This window comes from Cervus canadensis, chromosome 11 (assembly GCF_019320065.1).
Source record: "Cervus canadensis isolate Bull #8, Minnesota chromosome 11, ASM1932006v1, whole genome shotgun sequence".
Classification (NCBI taxonomy): Eukaryota; Metazoa; Chordata; class Mammalia; order Artiodactyla; family Cervidae; genus Cervus; species Cervus canadensis.
In genome coordinates, this window is record NC_057396.1 from 61,568,654 (window position 1) to 61,592,051 (window position 23,398).

At 39.8% G+C, this 23,398-nt stretch overlaps 2 protein-coding genes across 7 annotated transcripts in view; one reads left to right on the forward strand and one right to left on the reverse strand.

Annotated features, from left to right (window-relative positions):
* Positions 1–6,136: 6,136 nt before the first annotated feature.
* RAG2 (recombination activating 2) lies at positions 6,137–13,555 on the reverse strand. 2 transcript variants are annotated; one of them, XM_043481734.1, is made up of 2 exons: positions 13,429–13,555; positions 6,137–8,538 (listed from the first exon to the last, which is right to left on the reverse strand). In XM_043481734.1, the coding sequence occupies exon 2, from the start codon at positions 8,508–8,510 to the stop codon at positions 6,927–6,929; it is 1,584 nt and encodes a 527-aa protein (XP_043337669.1). In that variant the 5' UTR covers positions 8,511–8,538; positions 13,429–13,555; the 3' UTR covers positions 6,137–6,926. The 2 variants fall into 2 exon arrangements, with proteins under 2 accessions (XP_043337669.1, XP_043337670.1); XM_043481735.1 differs by lacking the exon at positions 13,429–13,555 and adding an exon at positions 9,741–9,865 and having other exon boundaries at positions 6,318–8,538.
* LOC122449756 (intraflagellar transport associated protein) overlaps positions 8,838–23,398 on the forward strand; it is a 63,553-nt gene continuing 48,992 nt past the window's right edge. The window contains exons 1-2 of one of the 5 annotated variants that reach the window (XM_043481739.1): positions 8,870–8,970; positions 13,636–13,693. The gene's annotated coding sequence lies outside the window, so the exon portion shown is untranslated. Of the gene's footprint in view, positions 8,971–12,976; positions 13,049–13,635; positions 13,694–23,398 lie in introns of those variants that run through there. The other 4 variants (XM_043481740.1, XM_043481736.1, XM_043481738.1 and 1 more) reach the window with 4 other exon arrangements.

Below are 23,398 nucleotides of genomic sequence, written 5' to 3' on the forward strand. Positions count from 1 at the left end.
TCCGACTCTCACACCCATCACATCACTACTGGAAAAACCATAGCCTTGGCTAGACGGACCTTTGTTGGCAAAGTAATGTCTCTGCTTTTTAATATGCTGTCTAGGTTGGTCATAACTTTTCTTCTAAAGAGCAAGCGTCTTTTAATTTCATGGCTGCAATCACCATCTGCAGTGATTTTGGAGCCCCCCAAAATAAAGTCTCTCACTGTTTCCACTGTTTCCCCATCTATTTGCCATGAAGTGATGGGACCGGATGCCTTGATCTTAGTTTTCTGAATGTTGAGTTTTAAGCCAACTTTTTTACTCTCCTCTTTCACTTTCATCAAGAGGCTCTTTAGTTCTTCACTTTCTGCCATAAGGGTGGCGTCATCTGCATATCCGAGGTTATTGATATTTCTCCTGGCAATCTTGATTCCAGATTGTGCTTCATCCAGTCCAGCACTTCTGATGATGTACTCTGAATATAAGTTAGAACACTTAAGATTGAGTCTTTTAACAATTTTCAAGTGTATGAGACAGTACAATGTCAGTCATATAGTCACCCAGCTGTAAATGAGATCCTCAGAACCTACTCATCTTATAACTGAAAGTTGGTACCCTTTGACCAAGGGTATCTGATATTACCCCTGCATTTGAAAATGAAGCAGCTTCTTATCCTTTACGGCTTAGCTAAGTTCTAGATATTTCTTTATACCCTTTGTAAATATTTCAGCCTATTTTAAAAGCTATTTATAGGATAACTTTTAGGAGCAGGCACTGTATACTTGGCACTGGAGATAGAGGAGTGAATTCAGACAGTTTCTGCTCACAAAGAACTGGTTGGAGGTAGACACTGAATCAACAGTAATTATAATAAATGCATGACTCCACAGTCTAGTGGGTGTTATGAATGAGAAGTACTAGGTACAATTCAACTACAGTAAGACAAGCCAATTTAAATTGGGAAATCACAGAAACATCTAGGAAGAAGGAACCTTTAAGAGAAGACTGGTAGGATGAGTCAGGTGAGGGCAGGTGAGGAATGATAGACTAGGCCCAACATAACCTGTGGGAAGACAGGTGGGAGACCTGCCCACTTTTTGACCTTTTATGATTGGCTTCAGAACAGTCATGGTGCTTATGGGTGTGTCGTTTAACTTGCTAATGTATTACAATGAGTGTGTAACGGGGATCAAGGTCTACTGGAAGTGGAATCTTCCGCCATCTTGGAGCTGGTTGGTTCTAACCAGTTTTTGTCATGCCCCCTGACCATGCCATTCTTTTAAAGGTTGTTCCCTGCCCCCTTCCCTTTTGCTTCAACTGGAGATGCTTCAGAACTGAAGGAAGGTTTGTGTAGCAGAAGCAGACTGAGGGAGGGGCTGCTGAGTTCAGATAATCAGGCAGAGGCCTCATCATGCAGGACCCTGTGGTTGGGTAAAGACTTTGGGTCCTACCCCAAACGCAAATGGAAACCATTGAAGAGTTTGAGGCATGCAACCCATGCCAAGCCAGAGGAGGGACAAGAGTGAAATGCTTTTGGAAGGTGTTAAATGTGAAGTGATTTGTCGAAGACTGAGAAGGACTATGCATGTAATTTTAAATGTTGGAGTAGCCACTTCAAACATCTTAGAGACACACTGCCTGCTAATTCTTTTGTCTTATTCCCTGAAGTGACTGTGGCTCTGTTTCCAGTTTAACAGAACTGTGTTAGTGCCCTTTATTGTTACTTCAAGGTACTTGGGACTATTTAATCTGCATGTTTAAATATATACTATGCAGATATCGGGCTTCCCAGGTGACTCAGTGGGTAAAGAATCAACCTGCAATGAAGGAGATGCAGGAGACTCAGATTCAATTCCTGGGTTGGGAAGATCTCTTGGAGGAGGGCATGGCAACCCACTTCAGTATTCTTGCCTGGAGAATCCCATGGACAGAGGAGCCTGGGGGTTTGCAGTCCATAGTATTGCAAAGACTGAAGCAATTGAGCGTGTATGGCAGATACTGGCTTCATGCTTACCACATCCATTTCCCTTTTCCGGGCAGACAGTTAAACTGTATTTCCCAGCCCCTTTGCATCTAGGTGGGGCTGTACTACTTGAGTTTTTTTTTTTTTTTTAAAACAGTGGAATGTTGGAGGAAATGATGTATCATTTGCAGGCTGAAACATTTACAGGAGAGTGTGCCTTCTCAGTGTTCTTTGTTTTCCTTGTATCTGAAGTCTTGAGGATATAAGATAAAGATGCAGAATTGCCAAATTGAAACAGCCTGATTCTCTGAGACCCATCTTGGAGGAAACCTACTCTGGTGAATAGCTTAATAAGTGAAAACGAAAGTGAAGTGAAGGTCACTCAGTTGTGTTCGACTCTTTGAGACCCCATAGACTGTATAGTCCATAGAATTCTCCATGCCAGAATACTGGAGTGGGTAGCCTATCCCTTCTCCAGTGGATCTTCCCAACCCTGGAATCGAGCTGGGGTCTCCTGCATTGCAGGTGAATTCTTTACCAACTGAGCTATCAGGGAAGCCAACTTAATAAGGGAAACCTGCATTGAACTCTGCTTGAGTGGGAGAGAGACTTTGTGACAATTTACTGGTGTTTTGGAGTTTTTGTTACCACAGCCAATGTCACTTATCCTAACACTCATTTTCTTCTCATCTATGTAGGCATTCACAGGTTTGTTGGTTCCATTTATTCTTACATCTCTTGCTTATTCAGTTAGTGTAACTGATTCTACTTTACTTTCAATATTTATATCAGTATTAAGCTAGACAATGAGTAAGTCATTTTGGCTGCCCATACTGGAATGCAGAGGCAACTCACGGAAGAATTTAATTCAATTCATTTCAATGAAACTGTAAGTGCCTACAGTATGCAAGGCGTTATGCTAAATACTAGATATATAGAGATGACAAAGTCTCCTATATCTCGGATTGAACTGTGGACTTGGGAGAACAACACAAACTCCAGATAAGCTTGGGGAAGTCAAAAACAGAGAGAAGAGGCAACTCACTTTCTTGATAGAACCGGAAGCGAATGACTTCAGAGGTGAAATGGTGGTGAAGTGGTTTAGCCCGAGACAGTTGGGGAGAGGTTCTGTGACCCAGTAGAGGTGCAGGGTCAGGAAGAGGTACCCAGGAGTGGTACAGAGCATAGACAAATCCTCGATGGTCTCGCTAAGACAACTGTCGCCATGCTGGGAGAGGAAGGGACAGAAAGATGGCCTCTTTATCATACGAGCCCAGATGGACCTGAAAATGGCAGAGAGAGAAAGTGGAACTGTAGATGTCCTAAGGCCTGTGGTTAAAGCTAAGGTGCCACCCATGAGTCATCCTCCCAACTAACCTCAGGCCGGGTGGGAATGTGAATGTTGTAGAAGCAGCTGGTGAGGAGGGATAATGATCCTAAATACCAAATGTTTCACCCTCACTCGCTCCCACTCCTGACACCTCAGCATTCTATTTCTTCCTAGAACTTGGAGAAAAAGCTGGGTGAAGACAGAGAACTCTAAATTTATTAAACTAAATTTCCAACGCACAGTGAAAGGGATGCATAGTATAATGTGAGTTGATTTGCAGAAAAATACAGTTTTATTTCTTGGACTTTTGAGTCTATAAGCAGAGATTTGGGGTGATGGGGTCCAGAGGAGTTTTTTGGGAGGAGGAGCAGATATCTGAACTGGGATGTAAAGAGGGGAGAGGAACAAGCCGGATGGATTTGGGTATTGGCAGGAGTTATCAAGTGCAAGAGGGAAAGCGTACCCTGCGGAAGGAATGGGTTCCCCCAAAGCCCTGAGTACCTGTGAAGTAACTAGGGGGGCTCACCACAAATGTTAGTTCAGCATTTTGGGAGATTGTGCATAAAGTGTGAAAGCATAAGCTCATTAGGTGAGGTGTCCCCACACGGATAGTAGTAACACAGAGAGGAAGCAGGAAGGAACAGGTCACATGATATGAATGAAGTTTTATGTGATGTTCTTGTGCTGATGAAAAGCTGGGGGTCCCTGCCCTGGCCACCTCTCCACGCCCATGGCATTCCACGCTCCTCTTGTTTACTGCATTCAGCAGACCGATGCTGTTTCAATTCCACAAACATGAAAGCTTCCTACCCTTTAGACTGACTACTCCTTTTCCACTATTCTTTCTGCTTTCTTGACACATTGAACTTGTTTGTGTATTTTGCTCTTGTTTATATATATACATATATGTGTGTCTATCTATCACTCTATAGGTCCATATGTAGATATCTGCATGGGGGTCTGAGTTGCAGCACGTGGGATCTTTGTTGAGTCATGCAAGATCTTTTCTAGTGGTGCTTGGGCTCCAAGGGCTTAGTTGCCCCACAGCATGTGGGATCTTAGTTCCCTGACCAGGGAATTGAATCCACGTCCCCTGCATTGCAAGGTGAGTTCTTAACCAATGGACCATCTTTGTGCTTGGAGAAGAGTAGAGTCCCTCAAAATAGTCACCCTGGAAAGCCATATACTTATTTGTTGACATTATTCTCTGTAAACCATTTGGGACTTACCTTTAAATCTATTTGTGAGGCATATCAGAAAACCCACTTTGTTAGCTCAGGCTTCACGTTTGGCCTAAAGTGACAATAATGCTGAAAAATGACACCCTGCTTGGCTTTGGATAACATTTGTCTGTTTCCAAAAACCAAATTCATCTCTAACTGTTGAGTATCTTCAAAAGAATGAAACATAGACTCTGAAAGTGATTGGAAAGTGAGTCCTAGAACTGTGTTAAGCAAAAGCAGTATATCCTTGGGATAAGTGAGTACTCTTCTAATGTGGTTCATTTGAAAGTTTGCATATGCTTAGTAGAAAAGAAACCTTATTGTCTTCAAATCACATCTGGTAGACTCATTAGTGAGATGACTTAAAAAGACCTATTTTTACTCAAACTTACAGTAAGTAAAACCAAAGTACTTGCCCTCGACTTACACACACCCCAAAAGCAACTATAATTGAATCTCTCAGATTAGCATATGTAATCTGCTTTCACTATGAAACAAATATGTGTAATTACTTTTTAGCCACTTGGTCACTGTAGACAAATAAAGATAAGAGAAGATTGTGGGAATAACTACAACTAAGGGAATAACATTTTGAACATTGTAGAGGCTATTTCAGCTCCCACTCAAGTCACTTTCTACTGACAGATAAAAAATAAATAAAAGTAGAGTGATCCTGAGAAAATTAAGCAGTATAATTTTGCCAATAACTGGGTAACTACAAATGTTAATAATTGGAAGAAATCAATATAAACAAAAGACATTTTCATATTTTATTAGTTTTATATAGGTAATAGAAACAACAAAAAGCAAAACAATGGTACAGCAAATTATGCAAAAGGAATATTCATCAAGCAACATTAGTGAAACAAAGTGAACATGATTTAATTTTTTCAGATTTATTTCAGTATCTGAAGCATGAACTATTAGCAAAACTTTGTTGCAGGATTTTGTCTCCTGTATGGTTCATATTTCCCCTAAATTTGGCAATAATACCTTACACATTGTTGACTCAGTGAAAACAAATGAATGAGAGGCTATGGTTTAAGCTCTTAGGCTAAAATGAAATAGATTTCCAGAAAAATACTCTAGGAGAGAAGACATTTGTATCTAAGGTCACCTAATTATCAGTTGATGTGAAGCCTCAAAATTAACAGTTCTTTTAATTTTAATTATAGCAACTATCTAACTGAACCTGAGCAAGCTCACTGATTTTACAACTTTCACTGGCAGCAAACTCCATGTACCAACTAGACTGGTAAACACACATATATTTCTTTTTCCCTCTTAAAAATTATCTACCTGTTAACTTTGTCAAATTCTCTAAACTTTTATTATTTGGGTAAGTAATAAATATTACTCGTGGAAAAAACCTCTCATAAGATCTATTTAGAGATTCTTTCTTATTGTACTCTGACTCTTCTCCCTGTTTCAAAGGGCTAAGTATCAGTGGACTGAAGTTTTCATTAAATCTCTTGAAGAACTGGTTCAACTGACTAGCTTTACTTTATCATCTGTTAACCATATGAACGGGTGAGTCTATGAAGAAAGTGTATGTGGATAGCTTGATAAAATGTAACAAACGATGTAGATTCTTTTTGTCTTTCTTCATGTCAATGGAGATTATCAATTTTTTTTTCTATCTAGCTTCCCTAGTGGCTCAGACAGTAAAGAATCCACCTGCAACACAGGAGACCTGGGTTCGATTTCTGGGTTGGGAAGATCCCCTGGAGGAGGGCATGGCTACCCACTGCAGTATTCTTGCCTGGAGTATTCCCATGGACAGACAAGTCTAGTGGGCTACAGTCCACGGGGTCCAAAGAGTTGGGCACGACTGAGCGACTAAACACAACAACAATCTAACTATCTCTACCTATCTCCTTAAAGATTTTTCTGTATATGGGCATAGTCAGGTGGCCATCTTTGAGGTGTACAAAGAACATTCATGTGGGATACAGGTGATCTCAGTTGTAACTTCTGGTCAACCACCAAATTGTTACAGTCTACAAAATAATTCATTTAACTCCTTTGGGTGTTAGTTACTTTACTGGTTAAATTTGTATTAACTGCTTGGTGGATTATTTGTTACCAAAAGCCCTGTAAAGGATGTATGTATACCTTGATTATTATTACTATTTCTGTGTTTAAGATTCCTTGAATAAAAATTCAGATCATAAATTCCCATTGAATATAACTTTGAGTAAAATATTTTCAAAATACAGGTTATAGGTCCTGTATAGGTCTAAATACAATGACTGTATTCAGTATGGCATTATAAGCATTTTCCCCTAGTACTTTACTCATATAACTAAATGAAAACATTAGATGTTTTCAATAAACAAAAACGGGAAGATAAATTTTATCATTGTTACAATTCTTTAAAATAAGTTTAAAATTTTGATGCACCTGAATCTGAAAGGCTTTCATGGAACTAATCAAACAACCTTCTAAGAAAAGATTTCTTGGCAGGAGTAATAATTTTCCCAGAACCCTTTTTGTGGAGGGATCTCAGAGGAGGCTTTTTTAATGATTGAACTCTTTTGGGAGTTTGCAGTGCTCTTGCTATCTCCACATGCTCGTTGCAGTAATATTTATTGCTTCCTTCTGACAGTTGGATGAGTGTGCGTTCTGCCAGATCCATACACTGGGCATGGACCCAATGTCCATCTCCATGAGAGCAATAGATCATGGCAGGCTTGTTGAGCTCAGTTGAATAAAATGGTACCCAAGTGTTGATATCCACATCACAAGTAGAACAGCATGTAATCCAGTAGCCTGTCTCAGACTCATCTTCCTCATCATCTTCATTGTAGGTGTCAAATTCATCATCACCATCGAAACTGTTTGCTTCTGCACTGAAGCAAAATTCTTCTGAGTCTTCAAAGGGAGTGGAGTCTCCTGGGTCTTCTGTTGATGTCTGACTACTTGTGAAAGTTTTCTGATCTTCGTTCACATCGTCTTCAGCACATTTCAACGTATAGAAGTAAAATGCTTCTGAAACAGCCTGTTTATTGTCTCCTGGTATGCCGAGGAAAACAGTTCCATTTCCCATGTTGCTTCCAAACCATATCTTGCTATGCTTAATATCTGGGGTCCAATCTGGGGTTTCCATCTCATGAATGTCTATCTTGTTATCCTTGAAAGAGATGATGTTACAGACCATTCTTTTTTGATTTTCAAGCTGATAGCCACCAACAATAACGAATTCATCATTGTTTATTTGAGTCAGGATTGCACTGGAGACAGAGATTCCTCCTGGCAAGACTGTGCACTCCACAGCTGGGCTACCCAGGGGGAGATCAACCCTTATTCTGTACAGATTGGCAGGGCGGATGTTATTGGCAAGTGAATGGCCTCCTAAAATATAAACGGTATCATTTCTGGCAATGGAGACATGAAAAGATAGTCCATCTTGAAGTTCTGGAAGAATGTATGACGTGGAGCACCCAAATTCAAAATCCACCAAGAAGACATGGGGCAGGCAGTCAGCCACGCTGTTCCATTTCTCTGTGGTTCTTTGGGCAGAAGGTATATATGACCGTCCTCCAAAGAGAACACCCATACTTTTCCCTCGACTATACACCACATCAATGGAATGACCATATCTGCCTTCAGGAACGTCTCCTACCAAGTCCTTCTCTGTGCAGCGAAAAGTAACTTTTTTGTTGTTCTTGCAAACAACAGACATCACATAAATCTTATCTGAAAGCTCATTGTTTGGTGTTTTTCCTCCATGGATGATGTACTGATGCTTTTCAGACTCCAAGTTGCTGCTGAATGTGCAAGTGGCTGGGTATCGAAGAGGAGGAAGGTAGCAAGAATCCTTAGAGAAAACTGCAGGCTTCAGTTTGAGATGGCTATGCTTTACCTCAAAATGGAAAACTCCAGTGGGGCAAGACCTCTTGGGCCAGCCTTTTTGGCCAAAGAAGAAAACTTGCCCATCAAAATTCATTAATGAGAAGCCTGGTTGAATTAAGGCTATGCTATTACCGACTGTTACCATCTGTAGTGACATATTTTCTGACGGTGGATAGATCTTTTATCTGAAAGAATTACAAAAGAAAATTTTTTTACTTATTACGTCTATTCCTATAAAATCACTATGTGTAAATTCCCTCACATGCATAAAGCATGTTAAAAATAAAAGAGTTGTCCCACAAGTTTGCAGTGAATAGCAAAAATTCAGGCCTCACAAGCAAAGAGACACGGAACCTTTCTGCTTAAAGCAATCCTAGCAGCTGGGAGCTGTTTTAGACGTGGACTACCGTCCCTTAGATTTCTGGGAACTGTAGTCCTTTTTCCTTAAAGATTCACCACTTGTCAGCAGAAAGAACTACATTTCCCAGGAATCCGTTCTCTATGGGACGTGTGGCTCCAATAGTTTGCTGCTCGAGGAGACAAGTCTCGCTGAGTAAAGACGCCAAAAATGCGAAGTGACTAGCTGGGAGCCAAGACAGAACACTAGGGGATGGGAGGTGAGAATGGCTGATGCAACCTAACATCCGGGTTATGGGAAAGTTGCGTACCAGGAGGGGCGTTAGGCTACCCCCGCCCGGGTGTTTTTGGAGCCTCTCCGGGGGACTCATTAACAGATGACCGGGTAGGAAGCACAACTGCTTCTGGCCAGAGTGGAGTTGCCTGGAAACCGCCGCCTGAAGAGACTCCTGGCCGAGGTGTCCTCACGGACTCCTGCCGGGGACGCTTTGGAGCTCGGACTCAAAATGGCACACTTGGGCATCCTTAGGTTGCTGGGGCGGGAGTTTGAAGGGGGCACCGAGAGTACAAAGCTGTGACTGTTTTGCAGAACCAAAAGATTAGTCTATGAATACTTAGCGTGCTGGGGAGAATTTACTTGATAGTGATTTTTACCATTCCCTTGTGTAGCCTTGGAAATATGGTAATTTGACTTTAGCGAATACCTCGCCAAAGGCTGTTTGTTTTCCCAGCTGCTCTTGCTTCGGTTTTAGAGTTCTTTTAGGGAAGCAGAGAAGTTTTCCAACACCTCTTCTCTCCCCTGTCTCTTCCCCTCCTTCCCTTCCTCCCTCTTTTTGGATAAGAAAATAAGAGTTAGTGGCCGTTATTTCAGATCCCTTTCCAGTTCCAGAAGCTGGAAGTAATTCTGTTGTAAGCAAGCGTTAAGAAAAGAGGTACCAGAATTATACAGAATGTAATATTTTTATGATTTTTTAAAAGATATTTTATCAGATGAAGTAAGCTTGATTAATTAAAAAAAATTATTACCTACCTTGAAGAGATATCAGGAGCCTTTATGTGAAATACACTCCCTGTTTGCAGACTAAATTCCTAAATTAAAGGAAACAAAAAAAAGCACAGATTCCTTGACTTCTAAGAATAAACTGTTAATGTTTCAAAAACAGTGGCTAAGAGGATGGACTTTGAAAGTTTACTCCCTGGATTCAAATCCTGGCTCTGTCACTTCCTATGTTACCTTGGGCAAATAATTTAACCTGTGTCTAGTTTCCTCATCTGTAAAATGAAATGATAATTTTACCTACCTCACAAGTTTATGTAGGTTGTGATTAGTAAGTTAATACATGGAAAGCGCTTAGAACAGGGCTTTGTACACTGAAGTCTTAGTTGTGATGATTATATTTGAACTTATAAAAAGTAAGGTTGTTAATGCATAGTTAGCTGATTAGAAGGGTTTTAAGGTCTGGGAATCTGGTTAGTGGGTGTAGCCTAATAATTTTTTAGATTGGTGAGAATTGAATAAACATATGCAACAGTCAGTCCTAAAATAAATCAGTCCTGAATGTTCACTGGAAGGAATGATGCTGAAGCTGAAGCTCCAGTGCTTTGGCCACCTGATGCGAAAAACTGACTCATTGGAAAAGACCCTGATGCTGGGAAAGATTGTAAGCAGGAGGAGGAGGGGACGACAAAGGATGAGATAGTTGGCATCACTGACTCAATGGACATGAGTTTGAGTAATCTCTGGGAGTTGGTGATGGACAGGGAAGCCTGGCGTGCTACAGTCTATGGGGTCACAAAGAGTTGGACACGACTGAGTGACTGAACTGAACTGATGCAGCAGAAGGGGCTTCCCAGGTGACTCAGTGGTAAAGAATCTGCCTGCAATGCCGGAGATGTGGGTTTGATCCTGGATTGGGTTGATCCCCTGGAGGAGGAAATGGAAACCCACTCCAGTATTCTTGCTTGGGCATTCCCATAGAGGAGCCTGGTGTGCCTGTAGTCCATGGGGGCACAAAGAGTTGGACACAACTGTGCATACATAGGACAGAGGTATTGGTGGTGAGCTCAATTTAAGTAACAGAATATTTCATTCTTCTTGTTACCCTTTCACTAACTCCTGATTAAATATGCAGACTCTAAAGTTAGATTGAGTCCAAATTTGGGCTGAAACACTTATTTGCTGTTTAATTCTCTTGACCAAGTTTATTTCCTCTCTTTTCTTATCTGTGAAGTAGAGATAGTATTAGTACCTATTCATTGAGTTACTTTTGAGAGTAAATGGGATGACACATGTAAATCATATAGCACATATGTGATTATGTATGCTGGTACATAATAAGTATTGAATAAACATTAGCCTGCCAATGCAGGAGATGCAGGTTCAATCCCTGGGTCAGGAAGATCCCCTGGAGAAGGAAATGACAACCCGCTCTGGCATTCTTGCCTGGAAAATTCCATGTACTGGTCCAGGAGCTGGGGGGGCTACAGTCTATGGGGTTGCAAAGAGTTGGACAGGACTTAGTGACTGAGCATAGCACACCACACAGCAAACATTATTTGATGCTATAATTTATTTTATTCCCCCTGCCAAGTTTCCTTGGGCCATTCAATCTATGGTCAGTCTAATGCAGTTTTGGTGGGGCCTTGAAGATCAGATCTAATTAATTGCTAATTATTGTCTTTCTTCTAGTTATTTTTAATTTGGGAGATTCAAAGTGTGATATTTTAATAATCATCTTGTGGGTTATTAAAGCAAATGAGGAACTGGTGAATGAGAAGGATTATGCCTAAGGTTATGAAGCAAGCCTGTTTCTTCCTCAGACATGGTGGTTTGTACATTCAGCAACTTGGCCTTGCTTATGAAATAACCTGGGCAAGTGTTTTATCTACTTGTGGCCTATCCAGGTATACACGAGAGAAGGCATCTCTGCAGCTGAGAAAATGCTCTCCATTGGAACGAGAAGGAAATGTTGTTGGCGCTCAGTTTAGTAAAGGAAAACCAGCAGTGATTACACTAAGCAAGATGTGCAGATGATTTCAGAGTTGCCCACTCTGGGGTTGAGGAAGCACCAGCGCCAGTGCCTGCTAATTGTAAACAGTTGTGAAGACTGGGCTTTGCCCAGTAATGACTGGGCTAGAAAGCCCGCTGTGCAGAGGTAATGGATCCCAGATCCCAAGGGGTGACCATACACCAAGAGTGCTTGCTTTTAAACAGAAAGCTTCATTGTCGCCTGTTGGCTTCATTTTAAAGTTCATGGGGATTTTGCATTTAAATTAATTTTTACATTGTGTTAGTTTCTACCGTACAACAATGAAACAGCCACACATATACATACATCCCTTCCCTTTTGGACTTCCTTCTCAGTCAGGTCACCAGAGCGCCTTAAGTAGAGTTCTCTGTGTATACAGAGAAAAAAAAGGATTACTAATGAAAAATTGATTACAAATAAAGTTCACAGGGATTTTGACTTCTCATAAAGGAAAACATGGTTATTGTATATTAAACAGAAACATTTTCTTAGGCAAGACATGAGGAATGTTACCCCTTTGTGTAGCTTTTTTGGGTCCCCAAAGATTTCTGACCTGTTTTCCCTTTGATGTCCTGCTCTTGGCTCACCCCATAATTACAGGGCCCTAAAAATAGTGGTAAAGTTGATTACCATTAAGATGAATTACCTCTTCTTGCAACACAAAGTGTTTGTGACTTTAATCTTTAGGTTACACATTTTAAACCATGACTGGATGACTTAGGTATTTAAAGAATGAACAAGAACATTGAAAGTGTTTTCACTTTATTTTGCCATGTAGTTTAGATTTTGCAATTTTGCTTTACTAACTTAAATATGTCTTCACAGGAGTAGACTATGGTATATTTTCCATGGTTTCAATGTGACTCTATTTGTCCCATCTCGGTTTTTAAATGAGTTTTTAAAAGGTGATACTATAACTAAAATAATCTACTGAAGTGGTTCTCTTTAAATAGGCCAGATAAAAACAGGCAGGGTTTGAAAAAGAAGACACTGTTCTTCGATTGAAGGAACTTTCAAAGTCAACACATTAAAGATTCTTTTTAAAAGACAGAAATATGGGACCAATAAATTTATACAAGTTTCCCAACCCCATGCTAACATCCCTCAGCAGGGAGCTTTTCACTTATTCACTGTGAAGCTAGGGCATAGTTGAGAATCAAAAGAGGACTAATGGTGTGAGGTCTGGGTTTGTAGTTTCCTGTGTCTGAACTGACTTTTTTTCCCTTCCAAAGAAAGCTACTGTACTCAGAAGCATTAAATCTTACTGATCAGCGTGGCACACGTTTTCCTGATTGCTCCAAAATAGCAGGTAACTTCATGTAACTGCAGTCTTTTCAGGGTGTGAATTAACCCTATCTTGCACAGTTAATCAGGCTTAAGGCACACATTGTTTGATTTTTTTTGCTGACAGTAGAGCCAGGATTGGGTCTTCCTTCTGACCCTTGTACCAGAGAAGCATTTATGCACTAAGATGAATATGTCAACTCGGATGCCACAGGAATAAAATCCTTTTTGCAGCCTGAGACCAGAAAGCCACGTTCTCTCCAAATTCTACATCATCCCTTCCCCATCTGGACACCCAATCCAACTGGAACTAACATACTGTCGAAAGGGGCCTCTTTCCCTGAAAGTTGACAAGTGTAAGCTCCCAGGTTTTAGCTCCAGCAGAAATGAAGTTATTGGACCTACCTGAAGGCCAGGGGTCTGCTCAGCCCTCTCAATCTTTGCCGCTAAACCAGGTATTAAATGTCAGCACTTGGGGAAGATTCACTGCTGACTCTGACCGTGGCCTGCAGAAGGATGACAGTAAACAGAGCGTGTATGTGTGCCTACAGATGTCCCAGTGAACGCAGATCTAACGGGAGTAACTGACTGTGACTTTTTTTTTTTCTTTAGATGGTTGAGGGAGATATCCACCAGGGTGTACCCTCAAGATTTAACTGTTTCCTTACTGGTGAGCAATGAAAACCTAATCTGCTATTCATCTGTAAAGACAGAAAAAAAGCCCTGGTAGAAATCTGATTTATTAGAAACATTTTAGAAAAATGAATATAGTTAATATGATTTAAATAAATACTGGGGCTTACCAGGTGGCTCCGTGGTAAAGAACCCACCTGCCAAGCCAAACAGGAGATGTGGGTTTGATCCCCTAATTGGGAAGCTCCCCTGGAGAAGGAAATGGCAACCCACTCCAGGATTCTGGCCTGGGAAGTCCCATGGACAAAAGAGCCTGGCGGGCTAAAGTCCAAGGGTTAGCAAAGAGTGACTTAACAGTAACTTAGCTTAAAGTGACTTAACTTAGTGACTAAACAGCAACAATGGCAACAAATAAATACTATCATGATTCAAATGGGAAATTATTTTTCCTAAAGCAGAAACTACTAGTACCAATGTCAGTGATTTTGAGTGCTCTTGTTTTCTTTAATGCAAGGCTCAAAAGGAGTTCTGTTTTTGGGAGGCCTGCTACCAACTTTGTATCAGGCAACTGCTGGGTAGGATTGTACAATGGGATGATTAAGAAAATGGGCTTTGGAGTCAAGTGGCCCTGGTTTTCTCTGCCAACTTTGCTGTTTTCCAGGTGGAGTCATCTTAATCCTTAAGCCTCTGTTTCCCCATCTCTGAAATGTGGATAGAAATATTTACCTCAAGAGATTGTTGCAGAAAGGTTAAATAAGTGCTCTACCAAGGAAAATATTCCACAGCGATCTTAAAAACTGTGATAGTAGCCTCCCCCATTCCTACTCCAAAGTTTCACAGTCAAAGGAAGAATAAACCAAAGGGTTCAGAACAGATGTAAAAGCTGGCTTAATTTTTTAAGATAAATTTTATTTTTTAGAGCAGTTTTAGGTTTGCAGCAAAATTGTGTGAAAAATTCAGTTTCCCATATACCTAGTGCCCCTACTCATTCATAGCCTCTCGGTATCAGTACCTCCCCCCAGAGATACATTTGTTAAAACAGATGAACCTGCATTGACACCTTGGGCTGTGCTTGGTCACTCAGTCATGACCGACTATTTGCAGCCCCATGGACTGCAGGCCGCCAGGCTCCTCTGTCCATGGGGACTCTCCAGGCAAGAATACTGGAGTGTGTTGCCATGCCCTCCTCCAGGGGATCTTCCCGACCCAGGGATTGAACTCAGGTCTCCTGCATTGCCGGTGGGTTCTTTACCCACTGAGCCACCAAGGACGCCCACGTTGACACATTATTATCACCCAAAGTTCAGAGTGTACATTAACATTCACTCTTGGTGTTGTACATTCAGGGGGTTTGGACAAATCTATAATGGCAGGTATCTATTATTATAGGATCATGCAGAATAATTTCACTGCCCTAAAAATTCTCTGTTCTTCATCTACTCATTGTTCCCTTTCCTCAACCCCTGAAACCACTGATCTTTTTTTTATTGTTTCCCTACTTTTGCATATTTCACAATGTCATATAGTTTTAAGATTGGCTTCTTTCACTTAGTAATATGCATTTAAGTTTCCTCCATGTCTTTTTATGACTTGATAGCTCATTTCTTTTTAGCTCTGAGTAATATTTCATTGCCTGGACATCCACAGTTCATCTGTTTTCCTACCAAAGGATATGTTGGTTGCTCTCAGATTTTGGCAGTTATGAATAAAGTTGCTATAAACACCCATGTGCAGGTTTTTGTGTGGACGTAAGTTTTCCAGTCCTTTGGGTGAATACCAAGGAGCGCTGTTAGTGAGTCACATGGTAAGAGTAGGTTTAGTTTTGTAAGAAACCTCCAAACTGCCTTTATGATTTTGTGTCCCCACTGGCAGTGAATGAGAGCTCCTGTTGCTTACCTCACCAGCAGCTGGTGGTGTCAGCATTCTGCATCTTGGCCTTGCTGATAGGTGTGTGGTGTCTCATTGTTTTAACTTGCACTTCCCTAATGACCTGACGTGAACCTCTCTTCATTTGCTTGTAATCTGTATGTCTTCTTTAGTGAGGTGTCTGCTGAGGTGTTGGCCTATTTTTTAATCAGGTTGTTTTCCCGTTGTTGCATCTTAAGAGTTCTTTGTATGTTTTGGATATCAGTTCTTTATCAGATGTGTTTTTTTACGAGGATTTTCTCCCATCATATGGCTTTCCTTTTCATTCTCTTGTCTGTGTTTTTGGGCGAGCATAAGTCTTTAATTTTGGTGAAGTTCAGCTTATCAATTATATTTTTCATGGATCATGCTTTTAGTGTTGTATCTAAAAACCCATTGCCATAGCCAACGTCATCTAGGTTTTCTTCTGATATAGAACTTCTAGGAGTTTCATAATTTTGTGTTTTACTCTTTGTTCAGTGATCCATTTTATTAATGTCTAGATTCCTATGTTTGCTTGTGGACATCCAGTTGTTCCAGAACCCTTTGTTGGAAAGTCTGTTTTTTTCTCTGTTGTGTTGCCCTTGCTCCTCTGTCAAAGGTCAGTTAGCTCTCCTTGGATCTATCCTGGATTCTCTGTTTGGTTCCATTGATCTATTTGTATATTCTTTCACCAATACCACACTGTCTTGATTACTGTAGCTGACTTAATTTTAAAACAGTACATTAAAAACAAGAAAAATATATACCATTTATTAAGCCCATTTCCTAAACATAAAATTTTTTATTTCTCTGTGTTCTATTTTTATCCAGGTGTCCATGCATTAATACTTAATTATGGTAAGAATGTATTTAAATTGTGTTTTATCTTTTTGATGTAATGTTATTTCATATATATTATGAAATGTATAGTACCACCTTTATAATTTTTAATACTTGCCTAAAATTCTATTAGGTAAATATAATGCAATCTATCAGACCATTTAGTGTTTTTGGTCACTTAATCAGGTTCTGTGTGTCTTAGATGATAGAATGTAGTGGTCAGAGGTAGATAGATTTGGATTTGAGTCTGAGTTCTTCCACTTACTAGCTGAATGGCCTTTTTGAGCTTTAGTCCTTATCTCTAAAACGGGTGATACCTGCCTTTTTGGGAGGATGGATGGATATGAAGTGTCTGTTATAAAGAGTGTACTCAATAAATCCATCTAATGATGATGGTGCCATAAATTTATTTGTATAAAGTGAAGATGCTCATTTTTTGAAAATTTTTAGGGTGCATTTTCCGGGTTGACTTTTTAAAAAACGAGCAAGTAGCTCAGTTGTTTGGCTGATTTTCATCATTTGAAATGTTGATCCATTCTTTAAAAGAGTGTCATCATCTCTTCTGGTTACTTCCATAGTGATTTTTTTTTTTTTTTCTATCTGCAAGAGCATTGGGTTATTTCCCTAACCTGTTTATGGTATTGTGTAATGATTTTGGCACTGGAAATTCCAGCATCAGTGACACCTCTCATCTAACTGACATATCGGATATCTCCACAATAAATATAAAATAATAAATGCAACACCGAAACCAGGGCTAGGTTCAGGTAAGTGTTTTAGCCTTTGCATTCTACTAACACCAGAAAGCAGGTAGTTGGTTGCTGAGTGGGTTCGTTGTCCCCAGCCTATCAAAATCCTAGCACAGAAGCTAAATGTGAAGTCAGGAACAATATTTATCCAGCATCCACTGTGTACAGTCATGTGGAGGATTAGAAAAAAAAAAATATCACAGACACAGGTCTTGCGTTAAGGAGCTTGCATGATAGTAGCAAGTAGTCACCCTTTCTTTAAAGTTCCAGAAATCTCAATTATAGGGGCAGAGTCAAACTCATACTGATATATGTGTATTTCTTCTAACTTAAATCCAAAGACAGTGGGCAATTAATACAAGTCAGTGTCATTACAGTGTAAAATAATCTTTATTCCACAGAGGAGATAAAAGACTTAGTAATGGGATATACTGTCATATGTAATTGAATGAAAAGGAAACATAGTTGGAGAAAAATAGAACGTCAGAGATGGAAGACAGCTTCAAATCCTGTCCCTTTATATCTACATTCAAACCACTTAAGGCCAGAAAAGTTAAATAACTTGAAAGGGTAACACAGCTCCAGGAGTGTGCGTACGTGGTGAGCTGAGGCGGGCAGAGGAGGAGCACAGTTTTGTGAACTCATGACATGTTTGCCAAGAAATGTAGTGACCTGTCGAGCATTTCCATCCCCTTTTATAAATGAGGAAACATCTTAAATGGCATTATTGTCCAACGGGTTAGCAAGTGTTTGAAATAAGGTCAGTGGCAGCTTTTCATAGCATTCAAACAGGCATAGACAATTTTTACTTTTTTAAATAAGTGGCTGATTTTTTTCAGGAAATAATATAAATAGTATGGGAAAGGGAGATGTCTGACTTGTTGAATGAATCCCACGATAGAAGCCACAACTGAAACTAGCAAGGAGGAGAAAAGAGGAAGGAGAAGGAAACATAGACGGAAACAATCTACAGTTAGTATGATGGATTGTCAAGAGAAGAAAATGACAAGTGACTTGTCACTTTTTATTTAAAGTGATGAATTAAAAGCAGCCACCTGACCAGAACATTCTCTGATTTTTAAGGAGGATTCCTAATTGTAGAATAAAATGGAGCAACATTTTAGAGGTGATTTACAGTGTTGTAGCAAAAAGAAAATGCACTTAAAATTTTTATCCTTAGAGAAGGAGGGAATTTGTGTTTCTTAATTTCTACCTTTGTGTATAGAAACCATGCTGGCAAAAAGAAATTGGTTTTTACGTAGGTGTATGTGTGTGTTATGTTGTGTATACCGAAGGAAAATTGCAAATAAAATGCTGAGGGAAATTGAAAGTTAGGGAATCACTGAATTACTCCTTAAGGCCCATTTGTTATTCCATGGTCATAGGAATTTAGAATCAAGAATAGCTAGGAAATTCAGCTTTAAAATCTTTATTTCTTTTTAAGAGAATGTCAAATGAAAAGGTCGATATTACTTGCACCATCTGGCATTTTGAAACACTTTTTGAAATGAATTCCTAAAAACAGAGTTGATTTAGTCTGGTGGGTCTACACCTGCTCCTAGCTAGCTGTGCAGGTGTTGCTTTAAAGTAGGCTTTCTGGTTTTGTGGAGGTGCTGGGTGCCGTGCACGTGGCCCGTGGGCTGGGAAGCCAGACAAAGAGATGACTTTAATTGAAAGTGGATGCTTCTGTGCCACAATTGTTATGCAATACAGATAAAAGGGATTACAATTGAGCTAATCACTCTTTTATGATTGAAACCTTATTGTGTGATTATAGAGCTCTAAAGTTGACTTAGAAACTCTCCTGCCTGTTTGGATCCACAGGTTTATCAGGGGCCTTGAAAAAATGTTCACTGAAATACTCAGTGACAATAGTATTATTGTTCGTAACTCGCTGAGGTAGATGATCACATTTCTGAGGCTAGGAGATCAGTTTTGAAGATTGAAATATGCGTATTGTACATTTTTCTTGATGAAATGTACTAGTCTAGAGGTCAGTTAATATGTTTGTAGTTTTGTTAGGAGGTGAAGGTAGGTGATTGACTCAAACTTTTCAAAAAAGCAAATTAAGAAACAAAAATGGTAGTAGAAAAGTAATTTTTTTTGCTTTCAAAAACAATGGATTTTCTCAAATTTGTCTTATGGGTACATCTTTCAGCTTCCATGTCCACAGGTAATTTGCTTTTTTTAAAAAAATAAGGAGTGAGCGAGGAGAGGGAGTTCCGAATGCTTAACTGTCTGCATTTTTGTTTAATGGAATTAATAGCTGTGTAATTGAAAACGGTCTAATAGTTGACCCGCCTCAGTGAGTCAATGTAGACATTTCTGGATTGACTTGAGCAGCTTGGAGGAAGAGTATGTTTTGGGGAAATAAAATTGATTTTATACAATCTGTTGATGAACAGGTCTTAATAAATGATAGCCTCAAGAAATCCCATTACAGTAACTTGGATGGATGATCAGGAAAGGGAAGCAGATTTTTCAAGAGGAAACTTTCTGCTTAAACATGTAATTTTATAGATTAGTATTATTCCCACCCTCTAGAGCTTTCTGCAGGAGGAAAGCCATCAACACGCCTGAGATCCAACATTCTTGGTAAACTTTTACAGGGTGTCTTCTCTTCCTCTTTTCCTGAAGATGAGATTTTTATCAAGGAAAAAGTATAACAAAGTAACAGAGATGTGCCAACTTCTGAGACCTCTGCACAGATGACAGTAGGCAGCTTTTCTCTTCAGAAGCTTTGCTGTTGTTTAGTCGCTAAGCGGTGCCTGACTCTTTTGTGACCCCATGGACCGTAGCCTGCCAGGTTTCTCTGTCCATGGAATTTTCCAGGCAAGAATACTGGAGTGCGTTGCCATTTCCTTTTCCAGGGGATCTTCCCAGCCCATGGATGGAACCTGCATCTCCTGCATTGGCAGGCGGGTTCTTTACCACTGAACCACCTGGGAAGCTCCTCTTCTAAAGCTTTGTAGTTAGCAGTTATCCCCAAGCCTCTCCTGCCTCCCACCAAAGGCTTCCTTTAATATTCACTGCAGAGGGTTGTACCAAGGGGAATTTATATGGAAATCTAGAGGCTTATACTGTCAGCTTTTTTGGTGATAATGGAGAATTTGATGCTTTTTAAAGTATTAGAAAAGGCTCGTTGGGAGAAGCTTGTAACTTGAAGTGTTGTGTATTCTTTGATGCCAGAATGTATTTATCACCCAGATAAAAAACTGTAAAGGAATTTAGATCCTCTTCTATTTCATACGAAGTTTTGTATTTATGTCTTCCTCTTTTCCTTTGTTTTCTTGTTTGTATTGGTGAATGTCTAAAACGAATGATACATGTGCATGTGTGTGCATGTGTGTGCTTGTGTGTGCGCGCATTTTGCCTCAAGATGTTTTGTATGTTATTGGGATAAAGAACGTAGTTGTAGTCAGACACGTGAATACACCCAACCTAAGTGAGATTGCTGCTTATTGCTTAATTTCCTGATGACTTCATCTATGCATTAAAAATCATAATCAAGAACATCTCATTACTGTTTATGAGAACCACGTAATGCTGCTCACCAATAGAGTCATTAGTTGACAGAAACCTCACTTAGTTTCTTTTCCAGATTCATTTGTTTGTATTCTGTGATTGAATTAGATGACCTTTAGGTTTCTCTCAACTCTGAGATTCTGGGCCAATTTCTGTCATTGAATTTCATTCTCCTTAATATGATCTAAACAACATGAAAATATTATAGGATGCAAAATGTTGTTCAGTCAACGCAGAGGCTGTCAGTTCATACCGGGTCTCTTCTATCATATAAATAAATCTGTACCCTTACTGTGTAATTTGGTCTTTTGAGATTTGTTCATTTTCCAAAGCAGAAAAAGAGACCTAGCCTGTGCAGCAGCAAGGTTGACATTTTCCTTCCTCAGGCTAGGTGAATTCTTTGTAAAATATCCCATTTTACCTTTCATATATCAGGAGCTGCTTTGAACAGCACTATGAGAATTTGAGACAGTGGGCTTTGATAGTCCCTGCAAAACTCTTTAAAAATGTGTTATTTATTACTTTCAAGTATCGGGAGTAAGCCTCACAGTTAAAAACAACAACAACCACCACAAACACAGTTTTGCAGGCATATACCTTTCTGTGCTGTTAGAAAGAAGATTATATGTTTTGAAAGGATACTAGCCCAGGGTAACTTGTTTCTTAAGGCTTCTTGCTCTCATCTCTGATTAATGTGTTTTAAGTAAGTCACATGAGGCAGGGATCTGAAGATATGTATCAAAGAAATGCTACATCAGTGGTGATAGTTCCACATACCTTATTTTATAATAATGTCTGTAAAGGAGTGGGACCCTTTACAGGGAACTTCCCAGGACAGATCACCCCCCAATCCCCACTCTGTGTCCTCTGCTTGCCTCTTGTTTATAAAAAGGCTTTAGTCTCCCAAACCTTCCCTGAGCTCCAAAGAGCAGATTCAAACAGGTACTATCTAGAGAAGTGAGGGAATGTACAAAGGAAAAAACAGCCCAACATATTTTTTTTTTCTGTTCTTAGCTTAAACCAGTGTCTTGATTTATGATTCCAAGCTGTTGAGATAATGTCCTGTGGGTTCAACCAACTGGCTCCAAGTGGACCTGAAATTGATGACCCAGGGAGAGTCAATTAAAAGCTGAAACTCCTCAACCATCATGAAGGCTCTAAGGATACAACAAAATGTCCCAACCATTGCTTTTGCTTTCTTCTAGAAAGAAAGAAAGAAAGACCTTTGCCCCTATTCCATAGAAATGGAATGAAGGGTTGACAAGTGGGGACTTATAGCCAGGGCATGAGCTGATCCATCTTGAACAGTACAGATTTTCAAGTTCATGGGCATTTTCCTTTCCTACTGGCCCTGGCATGCCTTAGAGCTGCCTAGATAATGACAAGCTGATGAGGGGAAAATGAGAACTAATCTCGCTTGCTTAAGAATTTCAGAACCAACCTCAAGGATATGGGAATGGAATTACCCTGAGTAGAAAATTAATGAGCACCTAATGAGGATGACGTTAACTAAACCAGTTTGGAGATGATTATCGAAGCTGACTGCCGTTCTGCATGTCAACCCCTACTTATACATCCCTGAAACTCCCCTTGAAAACCTTGGTCTCCTAGCCGGCAACTTGGAGATGATCTTAGGACATTAGCACACCATCTCCCCAGGTCACTGGCCTCCTGAATAAAGCAGCTTTTCCCTTTTTTTTTTTGTTACTAATATTTGTCTCTCAAGTATTGGTCTTTCTGGCAGTGAGCAAACTTGGGTTCAGTACCAGCCTGGATGTATTATGTGTTCTTTCAGAGAGCAGGTGACACTGCCTGGCTTGAGTGGTTGTTAGTTTTGTTATTTGATAGTAAGAAAGCGGGACTCCAGGAAGATGGTATGGTTCTTTTGCTAGCTCCCAGGGACTCAGTAAGAAGAGAATCCTGTTCCTAAGAAAGATTGTGGTCTTTTGTGGAGTTTAGTAGCCTAAGCAGAGCGATACATCCTCCCAGTGGTTCCTTCTGTAGGCTGTGATTGTGAAAGTGTAAGTTGTTACACATTTACTTATCATCACAATATGTTCTGAGTCTTTAATGTGGAGCTTTAAGCTTTAAGACAAAAAAACCAAATCAAAGAATCTTGTTATCCAGGCAAGTATATCTCTCTCTCTCCCTTTTTCTCTTTTAGAAAAATACTTCATGGTAAAAACACAAACTAATGTGAATGGTAACTGAAAAAGCAATGCTTCCTTCTAGAAAACCACTAGGATTTGCATAAACCACTTGACTGTCTGGTAAATCATTATCTGCTCTGTCAGTCTCTGAGGACTTTTAACATGAGGTTATTTGTATTTTCATAGATAAGGAGAGTTCTAAATTTGAAGGTGGGTTAAACTCTTTAAATCCTGACAGCTTGTAAAGCTGGGTTTTGCAAAAGTCTTTAAAAAGTCCGTACGGTTACTGTATTGTGATAACCACAGGAATAAAATTAGAGACATTGAAAGATTTTGAATTTGTGCTGTGCACAGCCTGTTAATTGTCTGCCTTTAGTAAAACTGAGATGTGTTAAGGCTAAATACTCAAAATATACCAATTTGAGAATTACAAAGCATATTTAAGGAATTCCTATTATAACTCTCAAAGCATCCACGGGAAGGCATTTACAGCAATATAAAATACAACCTGGCTGCTCCTGTTTGATATTTGTTTGCAGAAGTAGATTACCTGAGATGGCTTGAGGAAGAGGTTGCTATAATACAGTGCTG